This window comes from Dermochelys coriacea, chromosome 24 (assembly GCF_009764565.3).
Source record: "Dermochelys coriacea isolate rDerCor1 chromosome 24, rDerCor1.pri.v4, whole genome shotgun sequence".
Taxonomy (NCBI): domain Eukaryota; kingdom Metazoa; phylum Chordata; order Testudines; family Dermochelyidae; genus Dermochelys; species Dermochelys coriacea.
The window spans coordinates 11,247,002-11,267,565 of NC_050091.1; the positions used below are offsets into that span (position 1 = coordinate 11,247,002).

At 51.2% G+C, this 20,564-nt stretch overlaps 1 protein-coding gene across 5 annotated transcripts in view; it reads right to left on the bottom strand.

The window, feature by feature from the left end:
- Nucleotides 1-20,564, bottom strand: part of CADM3 (cell adhesion molecule 3) — a 126,408-nt gene that overhangs the window by 59,693 nt on the left and 46,151 nt on the right. For 3 of the 5 annotated variants that reach the window (XR_006276919.1, XM_038382546.2, XM_038382548.2), the window contains exon 2: nt 10,808-10,921. The exons of the other annotated variants lie outside the window; for them this stretch is intronic. Coding sequence is in view for 2 of the 3 variants with exons in the window: in XM_038382546.2 (XP_038238474.1) it covers nt 10,808-10,921 (114 nt within the window). In the remaining variant the exon portion in view is untranslated. The remainder of the gene's footprint in view (nt 1-10,807; nt 10,922-20,564) is intronic. 5 annotated transcript variants of the gene reach the window in all.

The window sequence follows — 20,564 nt, forward strand, 5'->3', positions numbered from 1 at the left end:
ATTGTCTTCTCAGATTCTCAAAAACATGAGGTCAGCCTCGGCCAGCCCTTTTTAATGGGCCATTCAGGCTCAGAAAGGCAAATGATATTGACACCTATGTCTCCCAGCCTGCCCTGAGAGCAAACAGTGCTTTTCCTCCACATTCAGTAGCCTTGAAAAACATAATCGAAACTGAGGAGGTCAGGACATAAAAATACTACAGAAAATTCCACCTGATCACCTGGAAAGGACATGAGACAACTCTGTGAGGAGCCTGGGGATTTTCTTGTTACTGACCCAGGAAGGGGCTGAGCCTGAAACTCACAGATGAGCAGATTTTCAAAAGAGCTCAGCAGCCCCCAGCAGCCCCCATTGATCTTGGTGGGAGAGGGGAGAGGGCATTCTCCATTGTTCTCTGTGGGGGGAGGTGGGGGAGAGGGGAACTCTCCTTTGTTCTCTGTAGTGGGGAGGGAAGAAAGGGGCACTCTCCCTCGTTCTCTGTGGGGGGAGGGGAAAGGGACTCTCCTTCATTTTTTGTGTGTGTGGGGAGGGGGAATCTCTATTGCTCTCTATAAGGGGAGAGGAGGGAGATTCTCTATTGTTTTGTGCATGAGGGGAAGAGAGGGAGACTCTCCATTGTTCTTGGTGTGGGTGTGGGGGGAAGGAGAGTGGGACTCTCCTTTGTTCTTTGTGGGGGGGAGGAGAAGGGGATTCTCCCTTTTCTCTATGCAGGGAGGGAGGTTCTCCATTGTTCTCTGGGTGAAGGGAGGGGACAGAGACTCTCTATTGTTCCCTGTGGGGAGGAGGCAGTACCATGGCATGTACCAGGCCCTTTGAGGCCCCCTGCTGGAAGCCTCAAGCTCCTACCACACCTTGACCCAGAAAAGGAGCCATAATGGTGAGTCCTCCAGGCCTGCCTAGAGAGGCTTCAGCAAAGCAGCCAATCAGAATGCAGCAGGCCCAGTTAAAAGTCGCTGCTGGGCGGGCATAAGCAGTTCAGTTGCTGGCTGGGACTGGTGGAGCCAGGGTGCTGCTCCTTGCTGGAGCTTCAGCCCTGAGGGAAGGGTGATGTGGAAGGGGCTGTGTGGGAAGTGGCACAGGGAAGAGCAGCAGCAACGAGCAGCAGCACCTGTTACAGGAAGCAGCACAGGTTTCAGAGTAGCAGCCGTGTTAGTCTGTATTCGCAAAAAGAAAAGGAGTACTTGTGGCACCTTGGAGACTAACAAATTTATTAGAGCATAAGCTTTCGTGAGCTACAGCTCACTTCATTGGATGGAAGCAGCACGTGGCTGATATTTATAGGGTTCCTGGGTTTGATCTGGAGTAGTGGGAGGGCCTGGGTTCTGGACTCCCGCGGCAGAGTGGCCAGAGCCCCAAGAAGGGGATAAGAGCTGTTCAAAGGCCCAAGGGAAGCATAGGATGTAGAGTCTCCAGCGAGAAGGCCCTTGGGGCACTGCTCTATACCAGGGCAGGGACAGATTGAAACTATCCCATAAGGGGCTGAGAACTGAGCCCGGAGACAGGGCTTAAGACATTACCCAAGGCACTGTGACATGCCCTGTTGGACCTTTTATCCCGCAAATGGTTTGTTTGTTTGTGGGCTCAGGCATATAGACAATGCGTGGCTTAGCCGACAGCTGAGCACCTGAAGACCCAACATGGGAAACTGCAAGCAGAGAGAAGGCAGGTCCACACACACGTGCCGGAGGTGCTCACGAGAGGTGAGCGGCCCTGGATCGGGGATTCTCCATTGTTCTGTGGAGGGGAGGGGGGAGGGGGTGGAGTGGGGTTCTCCATGACTGTGGGAGCTGCTGGGTGCTGAGCTCATTTGAAAATCTTGCCCATAAGAAGCAGAGTGTTTGTAGACAAGGTTGAGAAAGGTGCCTGCTCACAATACTGCTCTGCGTTCACTACACAGCAGCTGCCTCTGAAAGGAATCTCAGTGCGAACGCAACACGCCATGCATGGGGAGAGGGCCTGGAGCCATGCCAAACACAGCCCCTGAAGCTGCTCAGGAGCCTGGTGCCTGCAGGTGACTGGAGAGGGAGCAGATGCAAGCATGAGTTGACCAAGGGGCATCCAGCTAGACAGCTGAGAATGATGAGGGCGGCTGCAGGGCACATGGGGAAAAGTAGCCTGCTCCATTCTGTAGTGCCCCCAAGCAGTGCCATCTGGAGAGGTGGTGGCAGGTTTAAATGGTGCTGGGCAAAGAGACAGACTCGTTGACAATCTCAATGCTGCCCTGTGTGCAGTGCCATCTGAACACTGGCAGAACCAGCTCCGTGGGTTACAGATCCTGTGCTGACGGGACAGTCTCACTGATACACCACTGGGCCCCTCTATGTGGGGCCCCACTTGGGGCTGGCTCCTGCCTCCTGTCTGCATTGTGGGGGCCCAGGACCGCACAAGCAGGCTCTTCATTCCCCACAACAACTCCAAGACCCTGGGAAGCGGAGCACAAGGGAGCCCCAGCCCTGGACATTGCCTTCGCCTGGCTGTTTTACTCAGCACAGGAGGGGGAAGAGCTAGAGAGAGACCCGGGGCACAGACAGAGACTCTGGGGAAGGGCTGGGGGGCAGGGTGGAAGAGTGGCGACAGCCGGAGAGACCTGGCCAGGGAGGCCTGGGCACGTATCTCCCTAGTGTTGATGCCATTTGACATTGGCCTCCTCTTCCACTCCTGCATCTCACAGACCAAGCCCCTGGCTACAGGATATGCTGTAAGCCCTGCTCACTGCACAGCAACCCCAAGCTCCCAGGCCCCATCACTAGCACCTGCCTTCAGCTCCCTCCGCAGGCTGGACCCAGTGCCCCAGGGCCTGATTCTCCCCGCACATCCCTGGCTGAATGCCCAGTCCGCCAACTCCTGGGGCCATGCTGACGGCGTCTGGGCAGGCTTCATGTTTCAATGGATCCCAGGGGAGACTCCTGGTGCAGGGCCTATGGACAAACATCCCTCAAGAAGCATCTGCAGAACCTTGCCCTGCCTGGGAGCCCCTCTGGGGGCAGCTGGCTCTTCTCAGAGCCAAGTCAACTACTCTCCTGGTCCCAGACTGATCTCTCCACTGTCCATGTGTCTGGCTGTCCCCCAGCACTGCAGGCCGGGAGCCCAGCTCAGGCTGGGATTGATGACCCAAAAGCAGAGCCAGGAGGGAACAGGTCCCCGGTAGGGAAGCAGCTAAACTCAACAAGGAGGCAGGCGCAGCGCAGTGGCTTTTGCAAGGTCTGGTCATGGGGGAGTCAATGTCCCGGGGTCAGACCCTGACCTCCAGCGAGTGGTAATCCAGCCACCCGGGACAGCTGGGAGATTGTGCCAGCCCATGGGAGCTACTGCAGGAGGAGGGAAGGCAGGCATGTGGGACCCCATTGCTGGGGCTGACAGAGAAGCGGGGAGGCAAAAGGAGTTGGAGCTAGCTGAGTGGAAGAGGCAGGAATCAGGAAGGGGGAGCGATGGGGTCTGTGGGGTGGGATCAGGAAGAGGGAGTGATGGTGGGCTGGGATCAAGGAGTGGGTCCATGGGCTGGGATGGAAATGGGGAGTGATGGGGTCTGTGGATTGGGATCAGGGAGGGAGAGTGATGGGATCCAGGGGGTGGGATGGGGCTGGGGGAGCAATTGGTTCTGTGGGATGCAATCAGGAAGGGGGAATGATGGGGTCTCTGGGGTGGGGGAGGGGTGGGGAGGGCAGTCTGGGACATGCTGTGGTGCTGCCAGTCACTCTCATGGGAAGCATCTCCCTGGCCTGGGAGGGTCTCACCTGCTTTGACCCAGGGGCTCTTTAGAGCAGAGCTAAGCTAGGGATGGTCCTTTAGGGATACACTGCCCAGGAGGGTCCCTGATCCTGCAAGACACCTAGAGAAATATTTCTCATCAGCAGGAGCAGAAAGACAGGAAGCTGGCACAGCCTCCCAGCCCCCAGCTGGGGAGGGACTGAGGGCTAGCACAGATGGGCCCTGGCGAGCTCTGTGAGAGGCATTAGGGAACTGAACACTGGTCATGCAGGGCCATGTTGAGGGGAAAGTCAGTACCATGGCCAGGGCCTAGGGATGGGGAGCCATGGATGGTTGTTATGAAGTGAGAATTTTCTGAAATATTTTTATGAATCCTTTGCATGCCTCAGTTTCCCCTATATTTTTCCTGGCTGCTCTGAGCAGGGGGCAGTGGGAGGGCTAAGCCCTGGTCTATAATAGAAAATTAGGTTGACTTAACTATGTGCAAGTCTACACTACAAAATTAAATCTAGCTAAGTTACGTCAATCGGTTTTACATGTCCACACTATGCTCCTTGTGTCAGTGTTGCGCATCCTCACCAAAAGTGCTTGCACTGATGTAACTGCCAGCGTGGGACATTGTGGGATGGCTTCTGAAAGGCAGCAACAGTCAAAGTAAGTAACGCAACATCTACACTGACACTGCATCACCCTAACTACTTCGACATAAACGCTATGCCTCTCGCGGAGGTGCAGTTATTAAATCAGTGTAGTGTGCAATTACATCAGTGGGAGCTACATTTTAGTGCAGACGCTTACAGAGTGAGGTCGACATAAGCTGCCTATGTGAAAAACCCACAGCTCTGAGTGGCACAGTTAAGCCAACCTAACCGGCCATGTAGACAGCACTAGGTTGACGGAAGAATTCTTCAGTCAACTTAGCCACAGCCTCTGGGTTTGCTCTCCAAGCAGACTAAGACACATGAGGGAAGGTGGGGGGAGGGTGTTGTGGCATCACCTAGCTGTCTGAGTATTATTAAATGCTCATTAAAAACGACTGGCCGAGGCCAACCCCCTATTAAAGGAGACTCCCAGAAGACAGTGGAGAATTCAGTCACCAGGATGTTGACATTTAGCAACCATACCCCAGAGGGAGAGGGATTTCTCCACCTCTGATCAGGGAAGCTGAGCAAAGAGTCCAGGTGGAGAACAAAGGACAGGGAGGTGGGGGAGAAGTGCTGGCTTCTGGAGGAAGCTGGGAGCTCTCTCACCTGGGAACTAAGGAGGTCAGACAGAGAGGGACGGAGCCTGGATCTGGGCTCACTACAGCATGGCTGGGTTCTGGGCTGACCGGAACGGTCTATGCTTTAACTTTCCTGTCTCTGTGCTAACCTATGGGCTGTCAATGTGCTGTTCCAGCTGACTGATAAATCAAACTGTTTTGGAAACGCTCTGTGAGCATCCCTGTAAACACTGGCTGGGTGCATCAAACCCTGCAGAGTGGACAAGCCTCTCCCAGGAGTCTGGCTTAATTGGACTCGCTGAGCAGAGCTCACGGTGTGAGGCAGGAGTACTCAGTCCCAGGAGACGGCAAGGCCATGTGGCCAACCTGAAGGAAAAGAAAACAGTCTTCCTGCAAGAGACTGTTCCAAAGCTGGGAGCGCAGCACGGATCCGTGACAACGCTACACCCCCAGCAGCAGTGCCAGCGGGAGGGGGAGGGGAGCAGTGAATGGTGCATACCCAGCAGCAGTACCAGACCACAGGGAAGAGAAAGCAATAGACAGTACTCAGATAGCAGCAGTACCAGGGCCAAGGCACAGGTTTGGGGAGCTGTGGATGGTAAACACCCAGCAGCAGTATCAGGACTAGTGCTGTGCCCTCTCCCTCTTCCTTCAGAGTCAGCCACGTGGACTCGTCACCTCTTGAACTTCTGGGTTCCAGCACTCCTGCTCCACACCGTGAGCTCTGCTCTGCAAGTCCAACTGAGACAGACTCCTGGTAGAGACTTGTCTACTCTGCAGAGATTAATGTTCCCTTGCCAGTATTTAGAGTGATCCTCATAGAGCACTGTTGGTTTTATTAGTTACCCGCAAGAGGGCATTGGCAGTCCATAGATTAGAACAGAGACAGGAAGGTTAAAGCATGGACCGTTCTGGTCAGCCCAGAGCCCAGCCATGCTGTAGTGAATCCCATATTCAGTCTCTGTCTGACCTCCTTAGTCAGTTCCCAGGTGAGAGTCCCTGATTCCTTCCAGCAGTCAATCATAGAATATCAGGGTTGGAAGGGACCTCAGGAGATCATCTAGTCCAACCCCCTGCTCAAAACAGGACCAATCCCCAACCAGATCATCCCAGCCACGGCTTTGTCAAGCCTGACCTTAAAATCTTCTAAGGAAGGAGATTCCACCACCTCCCTAGGTAACGCATTCCAGTGTGTCACCACAGTCCTAGTGAAAAAGTTTTTCCTAATATCCAACCTAAACCTCTCCCACTGCAACTTGAGACCATTGCTCCTTGTTCTGTCATCTGCTACCACTGAGAACAGTCTAGATCCATCCTCTTTGGAACCCTCTTTCAGGTAGTTGAAAGCAGCTATCAAATCCCCCCTCATTCTTCTCTCCCGCAGACTAAACAATCCCAATTCCCTCAGCCTCTCCTCATAAGTCATGTGATCCAGTCCCCTAATTTTTTTTGTTGTCCTCCTCTGGACGTTTTCCAATTTTTCCACATCCTTCTTGTAGTGTGGGGCCCAAAACTGGACACAGTACTCCAGATGAGGCCTCACCAATGTCGAAGAGAGGGGAACGATCAAATCCCTCGATTTGCTGACAATGCCCCTACTTATACAGCCCAAAATGCCATTGGCCTTCTTGGCAACAAGGTCACACTGTTGACTCAAATCCAGCTTCTCATCCACTGTAACCCCTAGGTCCTTCTCTGCAGAACTGCTACCAAGCCATTTGGTCCCTAGTCTGTAGCAGTGCATGGGATTCTTCCGTCCTAAGTGCAGGACTCTGCACTTGTCCTTGTTAAACCTCATCAGATTTCTTTTGGCCCAATCCTCTAATTTGTCTAGGGCCCTTTGTATCCTATCCCTACCCTCCAGCATATCTATCTCTCCTCCCAGTTTTGTGTCATCTGCAAACTTGCTGAGGGTGCAATCCACATCGTCCTCCAGATCATTAATGAAGATATTGAACAAAACCAGCCTGAGGACCGATCCTTGAGGCACTCCACTTGATACAGGCTGCCGACTAGACATGGAGCCATTGATCATTACCCGTTGAGTCCAACAATCTAGCCAGCTTTCTATCCACCTTATAGTCCATTCATCCAGCCCATACTTCTTTAACTTACTGGCAAGAATACTGTGGGAGACCGTGTCAAAAGCTTTGCTAAAGTCAAGGAACCACACGACCACTGCTTTCCCCTCATCCACACAGCCAGTTGTCTTGTCATAGAAGACAATTAGATTAGTCAGGCATGACTTGCCCTTGGTAAATCCATGCTGACTGTTCCTGATCACTTTCCTCTCCTCTAAGTGCTTCAGACTTGATTCCTGGAGGACCTGCTCCATGATTTTTCCAGGGACTGAGGTGAGGCTGACTGGCCTGTAGTTCCCAGGATCCTCCTTCTTCCCTTTTTTAAAGATGGGCACTACATTAGCCTTTTTCCAGTCGTCCGGGACCTCCCCCGGTCGCCATGAGTTTCCAAAGATAATGGCCAATGGCTCTGCAATCACATCCGTCAACTCCTTTAGCACTCTCGGATGCAACGCATCCAGCCCCATGGACTTGTGCTCGTCCAGCTTTTCTAAATAGTCCTGAACCACTTCTTTCTTCACAGTGGGCTGGTACCTCCTCCCCATGCTGTGCTGCCCAGTGTTCATGAAGACAGAGACAAAAAAAGCATTAAGTGCATAAGCTTTTTCCACATCCTCTGTCACTAGGTTGCCTCCCTCATTCAGTAAGGGGCCCACACTTTCCTTGACTTTCTTCTTGTTGCTAACATACCTGAAGAAATCCTTACTCCCCCACCTTCCCCATCCTTTGTTGTCAAGCTGGGCTCTTTGCTCAGCTTCCCTGCTGAGAGGTGGGGAAATCCCTCTCCCTGTAGGTCCTTAGTTACTAGGTGTCCATGTCCTCATGACTGGCTTTGCCATTGTCTTCTCAGATTCTCCTTTAATTTGGGGTTGGCCGCAGCCAGTCCTTTTTAATGGCCCATCCCAGCTCAGACAGCTAGGCAACATTCAAACTGATGTTTCTTAGCCTGAGAACATTGCCGCACCAGCATCAACTTCCTGGACATCACAATCAGCTTCAACAATGGAACCCTACAGGAAACCAGACAAGAAACCCACGGATCCAGTAACCACCTCAAACACACAAAGAAATCCGTTATCTACAGCTAGGATGACCAGACAAGAAGTGTGAAAAATTGGGACAGGGATGGAGGGTAGTAGGCACCTATATAAGACAAAGCCCCAAATATCGGATCTGTCCCTATAAAATCGGGACATCTGGTCACCCTATCTACAGCCAGGCCCTTGGATACTGAGGAATATGCTCGAAGGAGGAAGCCTAGGACACACACCTTAACACATGTAAAACTGCCTTCACCAAAAAAGGACACTCCACCAGAGAAGTAGATCACAGCCTGGAATGGGCCACCAAAATACCACAAGAGAACCTGCTTCAATATAGGGAACAAAACCTTCAGAGTGCACATCCCTAATCGTCACCTATCACCATACACTGGAACCCAGACGGGGTTATCATTAAACAATTACAACCCATACTCAATGGCAAAGTTCCCTCTACATTTTTTGTGCGGAATGAATTTTGTTATGTGCACCAATATGGATGTGATGTGTGGCGGGGGTGGGGGCTGAGGGGTTTGGAGTATGGGAGGGGGCACAGGGCTGGGGCAGAGGGTTGGGATGCGGGGGAGGGCTCTGGGGTGGGGCTGGGGATGAGGGGTTTGGGATGCGGCTCAGGGCTAGAGCAGAGGGTTGGGGTGTGGGGGGGGGGTGAGGGCTCTGGCTGGGGATGTGGGCTCTGGGGTGGGGCCAGGGACGAAGGGTTTGGGGTACAGGAGGGGGCACAGGGCTGAGGTGCAGGGGGAGTGAGGGCTCTGGCTCAGGATACGGGCTCTGGGGTGGGGCCAGGGATGAGGGGTTTGGGATGCAGGCTGCCCTGGGGCTGCAGTGGGGAGAGAGGACTCCCCCACACCCCTCTCTAGCCTGGGACTGGGGGAGAATGGCGTGCAGCTTAGAGGGAACTTAGCTCAATGGGGATGTTACAGGTCATGGCTCCTCTCCTACCTTCTTCCGCACAGAAACTGCACGGTCTCTAGTTCTTATTCCTTCACCGGACGCTTTTATTTTATGTTTCCTCCAACATTTCTACAGCAATCCCTGTGCAACAGTATATTTACAGCACCAACAGCCCTTTAGCCCTCTCCCCAGGACCTGTGGGAAACAGATGTTTCCCTCCCCTGAGACCTCGGTGTAACTGGTTTTGACTAGCCTTGGTCCCCTCTCTCTTCCCCCCCCCATGGGACTTCCTTCCTGCCTCCTTGTCAGCCCAGCCGGATGGTCTAATTACCTCCCTCAGCTTTCTCAAGGGGAACTAATGAACATCAGCATGATCAAAGGACAGGCTCACCTATGTGCATGCACCCTGCACTCTGTCATGCACCTCTATCCTTGCCTACCGCTGACGTTCCTTCTGCCTCTGGCCCGCCCTTCCCTAGAGGAGGTGCCAGGTACCTCTTTCCTGTGCTCACCCCCAGGGTGATTATCCCGCTCCACCCACCAAAGTCACATTTTGTGGGTGGGGGGGACACCCCCATGATTCTGTTTTGGCCCACTGATCTTCACACCAAGGGCAACTCCAGGGTTTCACTCCTCCCTATCGCAATATTTGCTTTGCAGTGGGGTCTGTCCTGTCCCCTCTCCATTCCTCTGTGCACTCTTGCTCTCCTAGTCCTACCCACTTATCTCGGGGCTCCTCTTCTCGAGGCCCTGGTAGTGAACCTTCCGAGGACAGCCCATCCCACTCTGGTATGTTCTACCTTCCCTTTTCTCCGAATGCCTGCTTGGCTAATTCCTCCTCTTTTCCGCTTTCCGCTTGGGAATGTTTATTTCCCTCTGTCACCCTCGGCTTGTATCACATTGTCTAGGGTTCTCCTGCTCCTCTACTTCAAGCCCTTTCTTCATCTCTGACCATTTCCTTTCTGCCACGGACCCCAACTAAGCTGCTTTTCACTTAAAGGGGAAGGGGCTCCAGTCCATCCCTACCATCACCTATCCACAGCCCCAAGCCATTTCCACCTGAACTCTCTCCAGACCTTCAGAGGAATCTCGGCCATTGGGTAGAGCTTTCTCTCCCCATGAATGCACTCCAAACTCAGCCTTTCTCTGGGAAGGATCCAGTGTAGCTTTACCACATCTTTCCTAGCCAGCGAACATCCTGATGCAGTGTCCACTAGGCCCTTCTCCCATCCACTCCCAACCTTCATCGAGACGGTTGGCATTTTCCTCTGTAGCAGGTCCCAGTCCAACCACAACATTGTTCCAGTCCACAGTCCATGGATGGGCTGTCTCTTTTTAAAGGCTGTCTATAAAAAAATCTGCTTTCTCAAACTCTTCCATGAGTTTGACCGCTGCCTCCAGGATTGTGGGTTGGTGCCTCCTCACCAAGACACGGGTGTACTCTGGGAGGCCTTGTAGAAATTGCTCCAGGATTACGGAGTCCACGATTTAGCCCATAGTCTGCGTGTCTGGCTTCAACCAGAGGGTAGCCAATCAGTTAACCTTTGGGCACATGTCCTGGCCTGTCCATCTCCAGCCTATCGAACAGCCCGAAACATCTGCCAATATTTCTCTGTAGACAATCCCACTCAGAGGAGCATGGCTGCCTTAATGACATCAAAGTCCTTTGTCTGTTTGTCACCCAAGGCCATGCAGGCCACTTGAGCTCCCCCGCCAAACAGGTTGCTGGCGGGGGGGGGGGCACATTCCTCTGTCTCAGCCAGCTCCCATTGCTACCCTCTCAAATGTCATTTACACAGGCCGACCCCCAGGCTCCGGTTACCGTTCCCCGTACCGGAACTCACCAGTGTCTGAAGCAACTGCTGCTGCACTCGTGCTTGCTCCCTGATAAATTTCTGCAATCTCCTCTGTTGATTTGCTTGCCAGGCCGGCAGGGATTCTCTCTCCGGCCGGTGTGCCTGTTGGAAAGATTGCATGATCTGTTGCAGCTTCTTCTGCTGGCCCACCAACTACTGCAGAGTCTGCTCCATCGTACGGGTGCCAAATATTTGCCGCAGCCTCCCCCCCCCCCGTGTCTCTCAATCGTCACAACTGGGAAAGTCAAGATCCTGGACAAGCCCCTACACGTCATGGGGTATGGCTCCTCTCCCACCTTCTTCCCTGCAGAAACTGCATGGACTCCAGTAGTTGTGCCTTCACCAAACTCTTTTATTTTAAGTTCCCCTCCACCATTTCTACAGCAATCCCTGTGCAATGGTCTATTCACAGCACCAGCAGCACTTCTGGTCCTGAAGGGAACAGAGATCTCCCTCCCCTGTGGTCTCAGTGCAACTGGGCTCAACTAGCTCTGGTCTGGTCCCATCCCATCCTGTCTCCCTCCCCGCCCCCCCATGGGACTTCCTTCTTGGCTTCCCATCCCAGCCAGCCAATCTGATTCTCTAACTACCTCCCTAAGCTTTCTCAAGGGGAACTAAATAACATCGGGTGATCAGAGTGCAGGCTCAACTGTTCGCACCCTGCACTCTGTCACAGGGGAACACAGCCTGAAAGAAATCTTTCCTAAATCCCCTCTTCTGGCTTTCAAACAACCCATCAGCCTCACCAACTCATCATCAGAAGCAAGCTCCCCAAAAACCAGGACCCAAGAGCGGCAGCAGACCCAGCCAGAACAACAGGTACAAAATTTGCAGACATATCACCACTGCTACGATGATCAATAGCTCCCACAAAATACCTTTCAGGATCCATAGAATATCAGGGTTGGAAGGGACTTCAGGAGGTCATCTAGTCCAACCCCCTGCTCAAAGCAGGACCAATCCCCAATTTTTGCCCCAATCCCTCAAGGATTGAACTCACAACCCTGGGTTTAGCAGGCCAATGCTCAAACCACTGAGCTATCCCTCCCCCAGTCTAAAAAAATTAAAAAAAAATACAATAAAATAAAAAAAATAGAATATCAGGGTTGGAAGGAATCTCAGGAGGTCATCTAGTCCAGTGTCCCCAACCTTTCTTGTGGGAATAGCATATTGCTATTCCCAGAATACTGTGGCGGATGCCAGACACCCTGCCGCCAAAATGCCACCACAGAGAAGCACCACCGGGAAGAAGTGCTGCCGCCAAAATGCCGCTGAGAAATGGTGACGCTTCTCGGCAGCGAGGTGTCCTGCGGGTGCAGAAAAATGCCGCTGCGGGCACCATGGCACCTGTGGGCATCGCGTTGGGGACCCCTGATCTAGTCCAACCACTGAGCTATACCTCCCCCTGATCCTGCAAGAGCCATCCCAGTGCACCAAATGCTCCAATAACAACTCTGAGGGTGAAATGAGACAATCACTGTGTTCTCAAATGAACTCACACTGAAAAATGCTAAAAGACAAAAACACCATAACATCTGTGGGCAAATGCTTCAAAAAGTGATCACTCTAACCTGGCCTCTCAGTTCTCATCCTCAGAGGAAACCTGCACAACACCTTCAAAAGATGAGCCTAGGAGCTTAAATTCATAAGTTTGCTAGACACTAAAAATCATGGACTTAATAAAGACACTGGATTTATGGCTTATTACAACAATCTGTAATCCCCACATACCCCTTTTTGTCCTAGGACTGCAGTGATTTTAATGAGCCACTTTACCTTGAATGGTCACTTAGAATATGTGTTAACTCCGTAGGCTAAATAATCAGTTCCAATTTGTACTTAGCTGTGCCACTCTGAGAACTTTCCCCAGACCTGAAAAAGAGCTCTGTGTTGTCTCTCTCACGAACTGAAGTTGGTCCAATAAAAGATGTCCTTTTTCCCTGCACTCGGTAACCATGTGAAAGACAGGGAAAACTGATGCACACATAGGAGTTATAAAAATATTACAGAAAATTCCAACTTTGTCATGCAGAGCCAAGGCACTGGGGACAGGGAGCAGCAGACAGACAGTACACATCCAGCAGCTGTACCAGGTGAAGGGGCAAGGAATCATAGAATATCAGGGTTAGAAGAGACCTCAGGAGGTCATCTAGTCCAACCACCTGCTCAAAGCAGGACCAAGCTCCAATTTTTGCCCCAGATCCCTAAATGGCTCCCTCAAGGATTGATCTTACAACCCTGGGTTTAGCAGGCCAATGCTCAAACCACTGAGCTATCCTTCCCCCCAAGGAGCTGCTGATGGTTTCTTCCCCCTCTCAATAGCTCAGAGACATGGGAATCACCAGACTGGATGAGACCCCACCCATCCAACCCTGGCTCCCAATGCGAGATGGCTGCTTTGGAGGAATGTGCATGTCATAGTTGCTGACTCTGTGGGTGCTCCAAGGCGGGAGCACCCACGGAAAAAAAATGGTGGGTGCTTAGCACCCACAGGCAGTCCCGCATCAATGCCTCTCCCTCCCCCCAGCACCTCCTGCCCTCCAGTGGGCCCCGCCAATCAGCACCTCCCCCTCCTTCCCTGCACCTACCGCCTGCCATGGATCAGCTGCAGGAGAGGGGGTGGAGTGAAGGCGCAGCACGCTCCGGGGAGGGGGAAGAACTAAGCAGGGAAAAGGCAGGGCAGGAAGAAGCGGGGCACAGCAGGGGTGGGGCATTGAGGGAAGGGGTAGAGTGGGGACGGGGCCTGGGCAGAGACGGGGGGGAGAACCCCCCAGCAGATTAGAAACTCAGCACCTATGGTGCAAGTTCCACACAGTGGGCAGCACTTGGCTGGCATGCCCCAGGTGGTATGGTCATGGCAGACCCACAAAGTGGTTAACTACATACATTAAATACTCCTGCTGGAAAGTTGCAATGTAACACCACTTTAGTACTTACAACTCAAAATGATAACCCACAAGAACCCCAAAACAGAAAGAGAGAAAGCAGGCTGCTCCCTAGGTGAGACACAACTCCCCCTCCCCCACTAATATAGGCTGCCTGACTGCAGACTGTCTGCTACTAGGCCACAATTGCATGTTTCCCTACAGAGCCCCCAAGCAGGACCAGGAACCCCTGAAATTTGAAGTGACTGCCTACAATTTTAACAGTCCTCAATATACCATCTCAGGAAAGCCTCCTGGTCACTAACAGAGGCTGGCTTCTGCCCTGATGAGGGAGGTTTCATATCCTGTCTGTCTTGCCCTCTGCCCTCTCTCATGGCTCCTCCTTATTGTTTGGGCTCCTTCCTTGTGAGGCCTGCCAGAGCCCTTGCACACCCCCTTGCTGGCAGAAGATACTAGGGTGACCAGGTGTCCGGTTTTTGACCTGCCTTAGCCCCCACAGCGTGCTGCTGACTGGGAGTCACCCCCACTGCGCCTCTAACCAGGATCCACCTGAGGTAAGCCCATGCTCCAACCCTGAGCCCCAACCTCCTGTCCCAGCCCTGACCACCCCCCAACCCAGAGCACACTCCTGCATCCCAAACCCCTCATCCCTGGCCCATCCCAGAGCTAGCACCCCCAGCCCAATACCCTCACCCCCTCCAACACCCCAACCCTCTGCCCAGCCCTGAGCCCCCCCAAACCTGCACCCTCCTACATCCCAAACCCCTCATCCCCAGACCAACACCCTCACCCCCTCCTGCACCCCAACTCCCTGCCTCAACCTGAAGTCCCCTCCTGCACTCCGAATCCCTTGGCCCCACCCCCCAGCCTGGAGCCCCTTCCTGCAAGCCAAATCTCTCATCCCTGGCCCCTCCCCAGAGCCAGCAACCCAGCCCAGAACCCTCACCCCTTCCCACATCCCAACTCCCTGCCCCAGCCTGGAGCTCCCTCCCACACCCTGAATCCCTCATTTATGGTCCCACCCAGGAACCCACATGCCCAGTTAGAGCCCTCATCCCCTCCCGCACCCCAATCCCCTGCCCCAGCCCAGCAAAAGTGAGTGAGGGTGGGGGAGAGCGAGCCAGTGAGGGAGGGGAAATGTAGTGAGCAGAGGCAGGGCCTCAAGAAAGGGGCGGGGCCTCGGGGCAGGGGCGTTTGGTTTTGTGCGACTAGAAAGTTGGCCACCCTAGAAGACACCTCTGACTGGGAGGGGTTGGGTCCAGCCTACCCTGCCTGTGCTTCCTCTCTGAGGTGATGGACTTTGCTGTCCAACTGCTGGTATGAAATCCCCAGAGGGTGCTGCTAGGGACAGTGAGTTACACACAAAGTGAAAGGGGCTGAGCTAACTGAGAGGAGCTGTGTGATGCCCTTCACCTTGTCCATGAAGGCCAGCCACCCATCGCTCACTTTGACCCAAAGGAAACCCTCACATCTCTAGAAAGCAAGCCCCTTCTCCGGCCTCCCCTTGCACTGAAGACTAACAGCCTCCCGCTGCTGTGTCCAGAGGTCCCCACCTTGTGCCCCCTGATGCCAGCTAACACCCTGCACACCCATTTTTCAAAGCAGTTTTCTGAAGATAACCCCCACTCCACAGGAACTGGTCATCAGCCCATAACCCTGTGGGGGAGAGGGAGGAGGTGGCTAATAGCCATCTTTCTAATGTTTAACTGCCAACCACCATATAGACTTTTACAGATCAGCTGATGTCCAGCCCATCCAGGCCTCATTTTAAATCCCTTCTAATCCATTTACCCTCGCCATGATATACAAACGTTAAGTTTCAGACCCAATCCCATAACTCTCCAAATTTTTTTATTTAGTATTAACTATTCTAGCTCTGTGTATTCTCATTCTCAAAAGAAAGGTGCAATCCTTCTTTCAGTTTTCCTATGTTCTTGGCCTCAGTGAGTTCCTGTGGCAGTGAGTTCCAGAGTCTAATTATCTGGTGAGGAAAAACGTATTTTCTCTTATCAGTTCTGAGTTTGCTACCTTTCAGTGTCAGTGAACATCCCTCATTCTTCTGTTATGAGGCAGGGAAACCAGAATCCCCCAATCTCCCTTCTCTAGACCAGTCACTATTTTATAAACTTTTCCCATGTCCCCTCTCTAAAGTAACAATCCCAATCTATTCAGTGTCTCCTCAAAGCAGAGGTTTCCCAGACCCCTTCTCACTCTTGTCACACTACTCTGACCCCGTCAAATCCCTTGCTGGGATGGAGTGACCACTGCAGTATCCAGGTGAGGCTGCACCACTGATTTATAGAATGGCGATAAAGTATTCCCTGTATCATTCTCCATCTCATCCCTTATGCAGTCTACATGTCCTTTGCCTTTTTGGACTTTAGAAAGAGGGTCTCACTTGGCCTGTCAATAATGATGCCCAGGTCTTTTCCATGAATTGCTACAGTTAATTTATATCCCAGGGAGGTGTATGAGCAATTCAAACGTTTCCCTCCAACGTCCAGTACTTTGCATTTATCAATATTTAACTTCCCCTGCCACCAGATGGCCCATTCACCTGGCTTGGTTAGGTCCTTGTGAAGTTCCTCACGACTCTTCTCTGGACAGTGAATGGGCAGCACAATGGCAGATGGGAGCAATAAGGAAATCCGGTAACCAGCTTACTGCACCAATGGCAGTTATTTTGAGAAAGTCACAGAGAACAGAGTAAATATCGTGGACAATTGGAAGGAAGCAAATGTACTGCAGTACTGGTCTTCACAGAAGGAAACAAGAATCTATCCTGGAAATTAACACCTGAAAGTCTCACTCTTCCATCACCCCATATAAAACAATGGATGGAACACTGACAAGCATCACTAAACATCTGGAGGGGAATGGAACCATGAGCAGTAAGTTGCTTTGGGGAATAAATCCTGACACACGCAACTGATTGTTTTTGTTGACATGCATTTTACAAAGGGAAAGGATGAAGACAAAGCAGAAGACATCAGCTCTGGATTTTAGCAAAGAATTTGACATGGTGTCTCCTAAACCCTGTGCTTATAATTAATTCAAATTAGCTGGGGAATGAAAACTGCAGCTAAGACAGAAAACTGATTGCAGGGCCTTAAACAAAGAGCAGCGCTAACCTTCCCAGTATTGCTGGGCACTGCCAAGACCATTGCTAAACCTGGTCTCTTCCTAGGGTTGCCAATTTGGTTTGGATATATTCCTGGAGGTTTCATCATGTGACATGATCTTTAATTCCTGGAGACTCCAAGTCAATCCTGGAGGGTTGGCAACCCTATCTCTTCCTGTATCTTCATCAAGGCTCTGGGTGGATAATATGCAACACAGATGATACAAAACTGGGAGGAACTGCCAGAACCTAGAGGACGGAGACATAATCCTAGAGAGCTGTAGAAGCTGGACATGTGGGAAGGACAAACTGGGATTCTGCTTGGGAAATAGCAGGTCTGACGTCTAGGAAATATCCCAGACCCAGATAGTCAGTGGGAGGAAGACAACTGGGCAGCAGGAAAGAGTAAAAGAGCCTGAGTAGGGAGGGTGAATAGCAGCTCCCAGCATCACAGGGCTGCAAAGAGGGTAGTGTAAGTTTGCCCCCAGAGCAGGAAGGGGATGGGCCTTCTCTAGAGTGCTCCAGGATATTGTTTCCATCCTGGATATCTCATTGCAAAGATATTGAGGAGCTGGATGGAGTTCAGAGAAGAGTAGCAAAGATATTAGAAGGATTCCTTTATAAGAAAATATTAAAGGAGCTAAACCTGATTATTTGGTGAAATGGTAATTAAAGATGTATGTGTGCATGCACACTAGTATATATGTGTGTGCTAGTCTGTACGTGTGCTAGTGTGTTTGGGCATGTATGCTACAGTATGTGCATGAGTGCGCATGTGAGTGAGATTACATCTGACAGGCCCATAGTGCACAAGAGGGGGCATGATGGGGGGGTAAGTATGAGCAATGGGATGAAATGAATAGAAGGACCGATGAGCTGCATCTCCAGGAAAGCTCTGTGGCAGAGAGATGGATTAGGACTGGGGAACGGTCTCCCAGGGAAGAGGGGAGTGAGCAAAGCCCTGGAAGGCTGCTGTCCTGGTCCCTGAGCTAATCTCTGGCTCTGATTCACTGGGGCTCTATAACTTTCAGATGGGAGGGTAGAGAGCCCAAGCACAGAAGGAAATATCCCTCATCCATCAGAATAATGCCCCCAGGGAATACCGGAGCTTTATGCTCTGTTCTCCATGGAGAGGAAAGAGAGTCCCACCCCCAGGAAGCTGTCACTGGAGGATGGAGTCTGATTGCTGGTTGGTATGCCCATAGCTCGAGGCACTCTAGGAACAAGGGGTTGGCATACAGGATGGAGGGGCAGGCAGGCACTTAACTCCTTTGCAGCTGGGGGCAGCAATTTAGGAGAATGACTGCATGCTCAAACCCTAAGGGATAAAATCCTTGATCACATGGCTAGTGCAAACAAGAAGTGTGGAACCAGAAATCAGTGAACCAGAATAGGTTTGTCAGAAATTAAGCCTACATGGTGAACAAAATAACAAGGAGCTGGGCTACTCCACAAGTAAGGTCTGAGGTCTTCTTCTGCAGCCACATTAGAGCAGCAGCAGCCATGAGTTAAAAAGCAGAAAGTCACATCCCCACATTCCATCTAAATTACATTAAACCAATGAAATATCAGGCTGTTAAGGAGGTGCTCCTGTATTAATAGCACCCACCATCACCAGATAAAGAAATAGATCTTAAGATGGTTAAAGAAAACTTTGTTTAACAGCATCCTGCCTGGCAAGGAATCACTTATCAACAGTTGTAATTGTGAAATCTATACTTCTTTATTGTTTTTGCCTTTATAGTCCCTACTTCTCTACTGTTTATCTGTATGATCTCTGTCTTGTTCATTGATTGTTTCTGTCTGTTGCATAACTAATTTTGCAAGATTTAAATCAACTAATGTGGTGGGGTATGATTGGGTAAAGAATTGTTTTGCAATATGTTAGGATTGGTAAAAGAAGTTATTTTGTAGCACTTTACTTTAAAAATATTGGTTACAGTACAGCTAAGTAGGACTCAAGTTTAACTATATAAACTGGGGTCCAAAAGGAAGTTCTTTGGAACCTAACTCCAGGACACAGGCCAAGATCAGAGCTGCCAGAGCTCAACACCCTGCAGAAGCTGGAGAAGCTGCAGACAACCTGATCCTGACTGGCCAGCAGGAAAAGTTTGTCTGCCTTATTGGGAGTGATGAGCATTGTATGCTTAGCGTGTTTATTCTGTTTTGGTAACTGTTAATAAATATAGAGGTTAAGAATATTACTATATTACTGTGCAAGGTTTTTTCACTGGTAAGAGGCCCCACAAACCCGCAGAAGATTACGCGCTGAGCCCTAGGAACTGGTTACAACCTGAGCTCTAGGAAATGGATCTGGGTGCCCCTAAGCTGGGTAAGGGTGGGGGTGCCTAGATTAACCAGGTTATGCCTTGAGCCCACAGAAGGGTAAAGGTGGGGTGCCCTAGAATGTGCAGGTAACACGACTCATCACTCCCTTTTGGGGTCCTCAAAAGAAAACTCTTCAGGGGAAAGTTGGTTACTCCGACACAACTGACTGAAATACAAGCCTGGAGCACACTTCACCATCATGGCCGCCACCTCCACCATCTCCTGGGACCCCAAACCGTCGTCATCCTAATCCTGAGAGGTGTCCTGACCAGACCAGGCAGGAGAGAGGGACCCAGATAATATCACCACCTCTAGCTAAATCCCAAACTCCACCTGGGATATGAGATTTGTCTCCCCTTTTCTTCTCTCCTCCCCCACCCCCATGTGTCCTTCTCCTTCTCTACCTTATTTCTTCCCTTTCCTAGCTCTCTCCTTTTACCTTCTGGCTAATGAGAGTGGCTTAGCTTCCCAAGACTGTATATTTTGCAATAATGCTGTAAGTCTTTGACCAGAAAAGCAGTTCAAAGCAATGCACTGAGAAACCTGATGCTGGTACAAGTTTGCCAGGTCTTGGAGCAGCTGATGAGACCTGAGCTGGGCCTGTGTTTCTGCAGCAGTGAGATTGCAAGTGAGAGTCAGCACCAGAGACAGAAGCTGCATTTTCTCTTTGCTGATCTTTTCTCTCTCCTCTTGTGTCTATTTGTCTTGTTCTAAGAAATCAGATTGGACTTTAACAACAACAGCAACAATAAGAGCTCCATCCCAGCTCATCTAACTTCCACTCTTTTCCCCAAAAGAACAGTTATTACCATCTTTAGCGCCATCTAAGAGACTGTCAGAGAAGGGGCTTTTCCTTACAGAGACTTCCCACAGTGAACAGAAAGAGAACGATGAAAGCCTGACTTCATACTTTACAATGCAAAGGCTTTCACTGTTTTGCCTTCTTTTCTGTATCTTTAAGAAAAGGTAAAATCATGGAGCAGGTCCTCAAGGAATCAATTCTGAAGCACTTAGAGGAGAGGAAAGTGATCAGGAACAGTCAGCATGGATTCACCAAGGGCAAGTCATGCCTGACTAATCTAATTGCCTTCTAGGACAAGATAACTGGCTGTGTGGATGAGGGGAAAGCAGTGGATGTGTTGTTCCTTGACTTTAGCAAAGCTTTTGACACGGTCTCCCACAGTATTCTTGCCAGTAAGCTAAAGAAGTATGGGCTGGATGAATGGACTATAAGGTGGATAGAACGCTGGCTAGATTGTCGGACTCAACGGGTAGTGATCAATGGCTCCATGTCTAGTCGGCAGCCAGTATCAAGTGGAGTGCCTCAAGGGTCGGTCCTCGGGCTGGTTTTGTTCAATACCTTCGTTAATGATCTGGAGGATGGTGTGGATTGCCCCTCAGCAAGTTTGCA